At 44.9% G+C, this 12,328-nt stretch overlaps 1 protein-coding gene across 1 annotated transcript in view; it reads right to left on the reverse strand.

Annotated features, from left to right (window-relative positions):
* The window catches only part of LOC146798112 (cytochrome P450 2G1-like), a 1,220,160-nt gene that overhangs the window by 314,306 nt on the left and 893,526 nt on the right, over nucleotides 1-12,328 (reverse strand). Inside the window, exon 11 of the mRNA XM_085625336.1 lies at nucleotides 8,804-8,891. Within this exon, the coding sequence (XP_085481462.1) occupies nucleotides 8,804-8,891 (88 nt within the window). The remainder of the gene's footprint in view (nucleotides 1-8,803; nucleotides 8,892-12,328) is intronic.

Consider the following 12,328-nt stretch of genomic DNA (forward strand, 5'->3'; position numbering starts at 1 on the left):
GTTTGACAATTATAATGCACCTGATGTTTTCCTTTGATACATTTCAGCTGGTCAAACCTGCTGAAATTCATTGGGGGTAGAGTCCCCCCCCAAAAAGCCAAATATGCTGAATTTGGTGTGTTGAATATCTATTTTGCATATTATGACCCATTTCCAGGTTAAACACTCTGGACCCTATTCATAAAGGTACGCTTACACGCAGAGATCTCTGCACATGAAGTTCTACATCTAGCTGTGGCTCTGCTCATGGACGGCATTAACCATTTCCGTGTAGAGGTCCCCATCTAGGTTTAGGCCTACAAGTCTCCAACCACTAAAATGAGGGTATGGAGACGCCTGCTACCGATTTTACAACCGTAAAGCTCCTTATAGTAGCGTTCTACCTGTTTGTGGACATCTGTCACCAGGGCAGGTGTCTCTCTAGAAAAAAGTATTGGTACATTAAGAAAATATATTTTTTATAAAAAAATGTATTTCTTTAATTATTGAAAGACATTTGCCTAAGTTCTATTTACATATGACTACCACCGTAACAAGGTACAACACACTTTACCAAACATATTATTATATTTTAACCTAATTCAATATTTACATTTTCATTTAAATCATTTTTTAATCAAATGAAAATACATTTTCTTCTTCCTCCTGCCCCCTTACAGTGTAATCTGCGTTGAAAATATCTCAGTATTGGAAGCGGTGGAGGCGCTAGATTTAAGAATCAGTACTATTCTCTGGCAGTCGGCAGGGGAGTATTGCTATAAGTTCAGCCGCGAGCAGGATCTGGTGCGGGGCGTGAAGAGTTGGGGGGAGAGTCAGTAGCAAGGGGGCGCACTGCTCCAGTTTAGGGTGCAGAGGACTGGTGCCAAGGAGTACAGGGTGGTGGTGACAGTACTGAAGCCTGGTGCCAGGAGGTGCAGAGGACCGGTACTGTGATAGTACTGACGTATCGTGCCAAGAGGTGCAGGGGTGGTGCCAGTAATGAAGTCCGTTGCCAGGAGGTGTACAGGTGTTGACAGTACTGAAGTTTGGTGCCAGAAGGTATAGGGCCCGGTACTGTGATAGTACTGAAGTCTGGTGGCAGGGGGTGCAGGGGCAGTGACAGCACTGAAGCCTGGTATCAGGGGAGCACAAAACCCCTACTGTGCTAGTATTGAAGGCTGATGCCAGGGGTGTGGAGGAAGGGTTACTGTGATAGTACTGAAGTCTTGTGCCAGGAAGTGCAGGGGTGGTAACAGTACTGAAACCTGGTGCCAGGGGTGCAGAGGACTGGTACTGTCATAGTACTGAAGGCTGGTGCCAGGTGTGCAGAGGATCGGCACTGCCATAGTACTGAAGTCCGGTGCCAGGAGGTGCAAGGGTGGTGACAGTCCTGAAGTCCTATACTTTGGTGCCCGGGGGCACCTCCGGTGGTCACAAGCCCCGAGCTCTGGTGCCAGGGTACCTCAGTCTGGCTCTGAGCCGGAGCTGCCTGCTCTCCATCAGCACTGAGGTTATATGAGGTCACAGACCGCACTGAGCTCCCTCCGATGAATATCAATGTCCGGTTGTAGACACTGACCATCTGCACAGTGTGCCATGGGGGAGGGGGGCATGGAGTCCAGACCAGCTCCTTTAAAATAATGTTCACACACAGCGCCTCTGCTGCCAAAGTGTACTCCGGCGCTACCGCTGGCAGAGCACGACTGGCGCAAACAGTGTGTACGCCACACTGCCAGGAAACACAGCAAGGAGGGGGGGCGGTAAATGCATTATTTATCGACCAGCACCAGCAAGCGTGCCCCTGGGGGCCCCCAGGAACACACACACTAAAGCTTTACTTCAAGCATCTCTCGGCCACTTCACGGCTGCCGAGGCACTATAAGTGTGAAGACACATGTACGCAAGCTTGGGCTTCACACACCCGCAGCCACGATTGGGTCACCTTTAAAACAAGCGCGGCCGAAGCGGACCGCGCTTGTGCAATTACGTAAGTAAACACTTACAGAGTGCCTAAACAAAGCAAGGGGAAAAAGAAACCTTTCGTGCTAGTCAACCTTTTGCTTAGCTGCGGTAAAGATGAACAACACACCACCTTTTTTTTTTTTTTTTTTAAGAAACGGAACAGATCAGAGTTAAGCACAGTTCTGGCCAACTCCGTTCGTGCCCAGAAGGGATTGATTTGTTGAGGGCTTCTCTGATACGTGCCTCATTTCACTGGGTGTCAACATCCTGTAACGCGACCATTCCTCTCAGCACATTAGCCGTGACAGGGGGGCCGAACGGGAAGAATGGCGCAGTGTCAGCGAAGGCCTCGGCCGCCACTCCTTCTGTCAGCCACAGTGTTCAGACTAGTTCAGTCACACACTGCGACATTCTCAAAAGTCTTTCCCACAGGCCAACAAGAAGCTACTCAGATGAGAGGCCCGCAGTGTTCCACTTCAAATAAGAAAGGCAGCAAATAAAGGATGGGTTTTTGCACAGGATCACACACTTTTTTTTAATTTCAGCAACACCATGCAATAGAAAATAAGGCAGGAAATGGGAACAAAAACACTATTCAATTACTTTAAAAGTGGCAAAGAAAAGTTTGAAATTAATTTGGGAACATAATTCAGAGACTGGGACGCCAGCCAATGGAAATGAAAGTCCACCTTAACAATAAATCTTGCCGAGCGAGCAGCGCATGCACTGAAACGCTAGGCGAGACCTAAAAGGGGTATATTAAAAAAGGACTGAGAGCAAGAAGATTGGGGGGAAACATCTGGGCCCCTATTAAAAAATGGACGGAAGGAAACTAAATGTATAGTACACTACGGACACTCTATCGGAAAATTGGAAAGATAGATGCTCAGTCTTTTAGGTTACTCATAATTGTCTCCTTTAATAATGAATTTGTTATTCTGTAACCTGTTTAATTTACAGTCTTTTATGTCATATGTTTAACCCTAAGGTTGCTGTTTATTTTCTTCTCTAATCTCATGAGCTTTGTATGTACTTAATTTGCTGGTGATAAAATAAAAAAAATTTTAAAAACAAAAAAAAGATTAACCCCCTTCGCCGCGGCACGAATTTTGCCGCGGCGCTGGGGGGGTTTGGGGGCAGCGCGGTGCCGCCATGCTCGTGACGGAACCACTCCGTCATGTTCCACGGGCGCGCTGTGCTCATGACGGAGCACAGGCGGGGAATCAGCGCCGCGTGGGCGGAGCGGCCGCCAACGGCCGCAGCATAACGGAACCACTCCGTCATGACCACACGGCGCCCGTGGCTCATGACGGAGTGGTTCCGTCATGAGAAGCGATGCGGTTAAAGTTTTCAGACACTTTCTGAAATATTTACAACTGACAACTATATCATGGCTGAGGGGGGCTAAACTAGTTATTATAGGTCCTATGACTGCGTTATAGGCCTGACCCACAAGCAAGGTTCTGTTACGAGGGAGAGGATTTTCAACCACCAATACAGCCTGGGGTAGAAGGGCTATATGTTATTAGAACATTTTACCCACCGAGGGTAGAATGTTCTGCATGCAACGGTGAGAAACAGAAAGGAAACATTGGAATGCTGGTGAAGAAGGTCTATAGCGGTCATTATTGTGCCTTCGCTCCGCTACTGTCTTCAAGAGCGACTTCAAAAATTCAGTTTTCTAACTAAACAGCAAACCACTCTTCCATGGAAATCTACCTATACCGGATCCCACATGGAGGTAGGTGTCTATTGTCTCTACCTGCCTTATCATACATATCGCAGTCATAGAATGCAGCCTTGAGACCAGCTTCCTTGTCACGTGTTTCACCATTTTAGGGATCATTTGAAAACGATGCAGTATAGCCACCCTTGTTTTTTGTGATTTCGCTTTTCATCCCATCCACTATTTTTCCACATCTTCCCCCTTACTGTATAGCGCACAGAACCTCCAAGTACATGCACTGAGTCTGTGCGCTCCTCTTGATAAATCGAAGGTGTTTTCCCTGGTTCTCATCAATGCGCAAACAGGAGTTTGCTAAAAGATCGGAATTCTTAATTGTTTGACAATTATAATGCACCTGATGTTTTCCTTTGATACATTTCAGCTGGTCAAACCTGCTGAAATTCATTGGGGGTAGAGTCCCCCCCAAAAAGCCAAATATGCTGAATTTGGTGTGTTGAATATCTATTTTGCATATTATGTCCCATTTCCAGGTTAAACACTCTGGACCCTATTCATAAAGGTACGCTTACACGCAGAGATCTCTGCACATGAAGTTCTACATCTAGCTGTGGCTCTGCTCATGGACGGCATTAACCATTTCCGTGTAGAGGTCCCCATCTAGGTTTAGGCCTACAAGTCTCCAACCACTAAAATGAGGGTATGGAGACGCCTGCTACCGATTTTACAACCGTAAAGCTCCTTACAGTAGCGTTCTACCTGTTTGTGGACATCTGTCACCAGGGCAGGTGTCTCTCTAGAAAAAAGTATTGGTACATTAAGAAAATATATTTTTTATAAAAAAATGTATTTCTTTAATTATTGAAAGACATTTGCCTAAGTTCTATTAACATATGACTACCACCGTAACAAGGTACAACACACTTTACTAAACATATTATTATATTTTAACCTAATTCAATATTTACATTTTCATTTAAATCATTTTTTTATCAAATGAAAATACATTTTATTCTTCCTCCTGCCCCCTTACAGTGTAATCTGCGTTGAAAATATCTCAGTATTGGAAGCGGTTTGTGCAATATTTAAATTGTAATTTGTTTCTTTTTTAACATATAACTTATCATAAAATATATAATTTTACAATAGATTGTATTTAACTGTTACGATGTACATTAAACAAATAGCATATAATGCGTTTTATTTTAAAATATATACATTAATAAACGGTATATTAATTAACATAAAGTTGAATTAAAAAAGGTATTCAATATCATTTATTTTATATGATTACATAAGTACTACTTATATTTCTTGCCTTTAATGAATTCTATGAGGGGTATGTTGCAGCATTGGAGGTTGGCCAAAGCTGGGCTGGACAATGTGTAAGCCTGTTTTGACATTAGTACAGAAGCAAATGTAGTTTGGAAACAGGAATAGTCGTGCTCATTTGTGGGTATGTGTGTTTTTTGCACACCCTTCCCTAAACCACTTCTTTAATTTCCCTAAACCCAACCTCTCTTGTAGTAATGACTTCCACATTTACCTATAAAACCTCTACTTACCAGTGAAGAGAGCCACTGCATGGAGATCTCCTTACAGAAAAGAAAGGGGAGGAGGTGGTAGTGGTCTCCAGCTGGAGGTATGTGAATGGAATTTAGGAGTATGTAAAGTATGTATAAGGTATTATGTACTTCAAAAAGGCTTTTGTGAATAAGGGCCTAAATGTTGTGAAAGTGCTCCAAAGAGCATTAAGTGCCGTTCAAAGATCAATTATTATTAATTTGTGCCTCGAACATTAAAAATATTTTTCTTAAAGTGCCTCGCAACATTGAAACCTAAAATGGTAAGCCATCGAAATAATAGTGAATTGTGTGCCAGGCACTTGAATATCCATTGCTTTCTAAAACGCACCAGAAACAGTGAGCCAATTCACAAAGATAAAACTTTTCCTGTGCCTCGTAGGAATCCACATAGGGGTTGGTGCCTTTCGTATAGGCATTTATATTTTTTGATTTCCCCACCATAAGTGCAGAATAATTCAAACGTGTTAATCCCACTCAAGGGGTGGGAAGTGGGTTGTCAAGGGTATGGTCTACATCCGTGGTACTCATAGTACGGCCCACGGGCCTCCAGTGGCCCGGCAGGCCTTTCTTGGCGGCCCGCGGACCTTGCAGGTAATGAACCCATGGCCCCCCCAGAGAGAGTGGAGAGTGAGAGAGAGTGGAGAGCGAGAAAGTGGAGATAGAGAGAGTGGAGAGAGAGAGTGGAGAGAGAAAGAGAGTGGAGAGAGGGAGAGACAGTGGGGAGAGACAGTGGAGAGAGACAGTGGAGGAGAGACTGACTTGACTGAGATATTGACCGAGAGAGAGACTGACAGAGAGAGAGACTGGCAGAGAGAGAGAGACTGAGAGACTGAGTGACAGAGATAGAGAGAGAGACTGAGTGACAGAGAGAGAGATTGAGTGACAGAGAGAGAGAGACTGACTGAGAGAGAGAGGCTGACTGAGAGAGAGACTGATTGAGAAAGACAGACAGAGAGAGAGAGAGAGAGAATGAGACTGAGAGCGACTGACTGACAGAGAGAGACTGACTGACTGAGAGAGACTGACAGAGAGAGACTGACACAGAGAGAGACTGACTGACTGAGAGAGACTGACTGAGAGTGAGAGACTGACTAAGAGAGACTGACCGACTGAGAGAGAGAGAGAGAGAGAGACTGACAGAGAGAGAGGCTGACAGAGAGAGCGAGAGACTGACTGACAAAGAGAGAGACTGACCGACAAAGAGAGAGACTGTCTGACTGATTGAGGGAGACTGACTGACAGAGAGAGACTGACTGACTGAGAGAGAGAGATTGACTGACAGAGAGAGACTGACAGAGAGAGACTGACAGAGAGAGAGAGAGACTGATTGACAGAGAGAGAGAGACTGACAGAGAGAGACTGACAGAGAGAGAGAAAGAGAGTGACAGAGAGAGAGAGAATGACTGACCGAGAGAGAGACTGACTGACAGAAAGCGACTGACTGACAGAGAGAGAGAGACTGACTGATAGAGAGAGAGAGACTGAATGACTGACAGAGAGACTGAATGACTGACAGATGGAGAGACTGACTGACTAGGAGAGACTGACTGACAGAGAGAGAGACTGACTGAGAGAGAGAGAGAGAGAGAGAGAGAGACTGACTGGCTGAGAGAGGGACTGACTGACTGAGAGAGACTGACTAAGAGAAAGACTGACAGAGAGAGAGAGACTGACTAACAAAGAGAGAGACTGACTGACAGAGAGAGACTGACAGAGAGAGAGAGAGACTGACAGAGAGAGAGAGAGAGATAGAAACTGAGAGATAGAGAGACAGAGAGACTGACAGAGAGAGACTGACAGAGAGACTGACTGACTGAGAGAGAGAATGACTGAAAGAGACTGACTGACTGACTGATAGCGAGAGAGAGACTGACTGACAGAGAGACCGAATGACTGACAGAGGGAGAGACTGACTGACTGAGAGAGACTGACTGACAGAGAGAGAGACTGACTGGCGGAGAGAGACTGACTGAGAGGGAGAAAGAGAATGAGAGAGAGAGAGCGACTGTGATGGAATTGGGGTCAAAGTGTGTATGAAGCTATGCAATGTCTCTTAAGATTGCTATTGTCTGCTAATAAAAATGTATTATCGAAATGAGCCTTTGTAGTTACATTTGCTTTTGAAATACAGCATTGTCGCATCGTCTAATGTTTAGAAGCGGGTTTAATTTTTTTACTCTGGCCCCGCCCCCCCACTGACCCTGCCCCCCACTGACCCCCACCCCTATCGGTGAGGCTCTCGGCCGCAAACCACACTGTAATTTTGGCCCCCGACAGAAAGTTTGTGAGCACCCATGGTCTACATTGAAAGTTCGGTAACACCCACACTTGTGAATGTGCACTCCTAGCCGCCTCCTTTCCACCTTGGAAATGATTGGTGGTGTATTCCATCAAAGTCCATGAATACCTTCCACTTCCAGGGTTGGAAAGAGTGCAGAGCACCCCAGTTTTCTTGGGGGCATATCAAAACTACTTGTTCTCTGCAGAGAATGGCGAACTTTGTAAAGGGAGAACTGTCTCATAACATTCCCTAAGGCAGCTTTTCCAAATGTAATTCTGGTGATGTATGTGAATCCCAAGCATAGTAAATCTAGACCCACAAGTGGACATAAAATTACAGGAGCAGATTTATCATCTATTTGGTAAACTGGGCCAAGGGTGTTTAAGAGAACATACACATGCATTCAGCCCCCAATGTTGCTCAGCAGCTTGGTGTACATCCCTCCATCTTGCTTAGGTTTATTTTAAATACCAATTGAATACGTTGGTATGAACACTGCGCATTTAACGTGGGTAAATATGTTTATGATGACATAGCAGTCAGATTGTTGTATTTAAAAAATGTGGGTTGAAGAGGCGAGCAACATAATTGATGAAGATGAGTGCATTGAGGAATGTATAATCTAAAGAGGAGTCGTCTAACAATGGTCAGTGGGGTTTGGAGGGCAACCCATGCCAGAGTTTCAGGACATTCACATAAGATACTTCTACAAAGAATGAAATTCAATTGGAAGCTTTAAATAGGCAGTGATGATCTAACATAACATATGTATTTGTAAAGCGCACGTTCACTCATAGGCATCTTGGTGCTGAATAACAGATGTTTATTGTTACCCAACTCAATGGTACTCATTTTATCAACCTCAGATAGATGAAAGGCTGAGCGAACCCGCTGGGATTTGAACCTGTGACCATGAGGGTGAACACAGGCCCCAGCAGTGGCGGTATTGGCCCACCTAGGTACCAGACCCAGACATGCATGTCCCCACATTTGGCCAACTTTAAACAAAACACTGTCAAGTAAAAGACTAGCAAATTATTGACTCACAAGCTGTGCTTTTCGAATATATTGTGATACCTATCCGAAAGTGCAATGATCAATTCTAATTATGGGGGTCATTCCCTGCAGTGGGATTAATACATCTTTGTATGGTAGACGAAAAGTACGAGTTTACAGTGTATTTTCTGCAGTGTTTTCTGGTAACGTGAACCCTTGGCAGAATCTGGGGAGACAACTAACAGAAGGCAGGTACAAGTGTCAGCCATATTTTGAATTCAGGGAGCATGTGGAAATGTTTAGAGAGAGACTCACCTCCACCATTGACTTGATTATGTCTGTCAATTTCACCTCCATCATGTTTCCAATAATTGGCCATGGGGTGGGTCCGGGTGGCATGTTCCTCCACTTGTTTTTCTTTTTCCACACTGAATAGAGAAGCAGCAATGAGATGAAGGTGGATAAGAGAATGCTGAGGAGAGCACTGGTATCCATGGTGGTGTGTGGTGGAGGCCGAGGCCTGACTGGGAATGCTCGTACTGTCTGCCTTCATCTCTTATTTATACTGCAAACCTACATTTAGCACACAACAGTAAACTAAAGAGAAATATTGCATCACAGCTCTGTGCAAACAAACTGTTGCCAATGTCTCATCCCTGGGGGCATGGTTTAGTAGTTGGAACCCGAACAATGCCAAAGGTCTCTGTAGTGTTGTTTTTGATATTTTGCTGCTTCAAAAACCGGGTCTTGAACTGCGGGCATAACTCCAGCACTCCACAATACCCGTTTTACCAGCAATGATGCAAGACTAAGGGCCATATGTAGGAAGCCTAATACCGGTCGGTAACGGCCGATTTTCGGTAAATATCCCGTTACCGACCGGTATTTAGGCTTTTGCTATGTAGGGGGCACATTACCGATTCGGTAAATACCGAATCCTGAAATGATATGTAGGTGACACTCAATTGTGTAGGGAAAATAATTCGGTATTTAGCACCAAAGATATGTTGGTGCTAAATAACGAATACATTGCAAAAAGCAATATTTTGCTGGACTAACAGTGCCATGTGGCAGACATACATGCCCTTAGGGCATGTATGTGCGCCACATGTGCACACATGCAGGAATCAGGGGTGCAACAGGGTGTCACTGTGACACCCTGCCACCCTTGATTGTGCTCCCCCCATTACCGAATCGGTATTTACCTATTCGGTAATGGTAACTGGCTTCCCATTGATTCCTATGGGCCTCCTGGCCCATAGGAATCAATGGGAAGGTATGCATCATTACCGAATCGGTAAATACCGATTCTAAATTACCGACCCATTCCGAATCGGTAAATATTACCGATGGATTACCTACATATCATTTACCACTTCATAAATACCGAATCGGTAAAATTCGGTATTTATGAAGTGGTAAATGTTAGGCTACCTACATATGGCCCTAAATCTCTATACCCCAAGCCCAGCACACTCATCATCTTACTCTATAATATCAGTCCAGCTCATGAGGTGTGCATTTGCTTATTTGACGGTATGTGCAGCGCTTATAGAATGCACTTCGGGGTTCCAGAGAGCTTGCAGAATTTCTTGAAGTGTATGTTGAGGTTATCATGGGGGATATCAGCAGAGAGTTCAAAGTGTCTGAGGTTACTAGGACGCAAAGATGTCCATGTATTGATGTAAGGCCATTAAAAATGAAGCATATCTCTACCGTTACTCAGCCAACTTCTTCTTTAACTCTATACATGTACTTTAAAAAGTCTTGGCCATCCCTCTGGCAGACTCTGACCTACCTCTGTCCCACGCATTTCAACACCATTTAGATGACCTTTCACTTACACTAAAAACACTTTTACTCACCACTACTAGTCACCAGTGTCATAATTCTCTCCCCTGTGTTTCATCTCAAGCTTTGCAAGTCTTTCTTTATATACTGTGACGACTTTCCTTCTGCAGAGCCTCTCTAATCCCACTTTTCCTCACTTTCTTTCTCACACCATTTAGGGAATCCAATCAGACTAGAGGCTAGATCGTCACACTGCTCTCACATTATTTGACTTGTTCCTTCATGCCACCTTTATATCTGTGTTACAGTAAACAAATGATGGAGGAATGCTGACAATGCAAACATTCTCCCCCAGTCAAAAGATCTGGTTTAAATCCATCGTTCTTCTGCCCACTACGCCACCCCAGTTTGGACCCAGCCATATGCAAATCAGTCTTGACCCTGTGCCTCTTGGGAACAGTCCAGGCCGAACTGCCAGGCCAGGTCCTCCCTGGACCGGAAACAAGCATCCTGGGACCGGTTGCAGAGTATATCACCCTTCTTCAGCCAGGCTAGCTTGAATCCAGTGGCACAGTGAGCAAAGGACCCACGTCTGGGCATCCCCATCCCACTTAGGGTGAAAAGTGTTACAGCAAACAAATGATGGACGGAATGCTGACAATGCAAACATTCTCCCCCAGTGAAAAGATCTGGGTTAAATCCATCATTCTTCTGCCCACTACGTCACCCCAGTTTGGATCCAGCCATATGCAAATCAGTCTTGACCCTGTGTCTAATTGGAACAGTCCAGACCGAACTGCCAGGCCAGGTCATCCCTGTACTGGGGTGAATGTATGACATTGTTCTGTATTTTGTCCATCAACTGTTGTTTTTGCATTTGTCACCCCGTGTATGACGGGTATGCTCAGAAGTGGGTCCCGTGCTCTCCATGCCACTGGAATCAAGCTATCCTGGCTGAAGAGGGGTGAAACCCCAAAACCAGTCCTAGGCTGCTTGTTTCCAGTCCAGGGAGGACCTGGCTTAGCAGTTCGGGCTGGACTGTTCCCATGAGGCACAGGGTCAAGACTGAATCGCATATGGCTGGGATCAAACTGGAATGGCATGGTGAGCAAAACAACGATGGATTTAGGCCCAGATCTCTGTACTGGGGTGAATGTATGACATTGTTTTGCATTTTGTCCATCAACTGTTGTTTTTGCATTTGTCACCCCAAGTGGGACGGGTATGCCCTGACCTGGGTACCGTGCTCTCCATGCCACTGGAATCAAGCTATCCTGGCTGAAGATGGGTGAAACCCCCAAACCGGTCCTAGGCTGCTTGTTTCCAGTCCAGGGAGGACCTGGCTTGGCAGTTCGGGCTGCACTGTTCCCATGAGGCACAGGGTCAAGACTGATTTGTATATGGTGGGTTCAAACTGGAATGGCATGGTGAGCAAAAAAACGATGGATTTAGGCCCAGATCTCTGTACTGGGGTGAATGTATGGCATTATTCTGCATTCTCTCCATCAACTGTTGTTTTTACCTTTATGTCTGTAGCACAGGTCCCTAACATTCCTTCCCTCGCTTTGAAACAATTGGTTCCAAATGTACCTACCAACTAGCTTCAACATCAGCTTTTCATGCCCTCTGCGATCACTCTCACCCTGTGCTCTTATGTGGTAATATCAGTCACTCTCTCTTCATCCCATGCTTCATACATCCCTCAGCTTATTTTCTTCATAGAAATGCGACTCTTTCATGGCTACTTCTGTACTTTTGAAACACAGTCCTCCCCACCTACCCGGATTTGAACCGAAAATATAGATTTTCTAATGGGCCTGCTTCATTGCTCAGGAATAGCTGCCCTTTGCGTGCCCCTCCAACTGATATAGTGAAGCCACTTTCAAAAACTAATTTTAGCACCATAATTTCAAACTCACTAAAACTTAGATCGCGTGCATGGAAGGACAAAGAAGACAAAATTTGCAAAAACGTTCACTTCTTAATGCCAGAGACACAAGAGTGCCCTAATACTAATGTGTCTTCAATTGATTTTTCTATTGAGTTATA

The sequence above is a fragment of the Triturus cristatus genome, chromosome 9 (genome assembly GCF_964204655.1).
Source record: "Triturus cristatus chromosome 9, aTriCri1.1, whole genome shotgun sequence".
Classification (NCBI taxonomy): domain Eukaryota; kingdom Metazoa; phylum Chordata; class Amphibia; order Caudata; family Salamandridae; genus Triturus; species Triturus cristatus.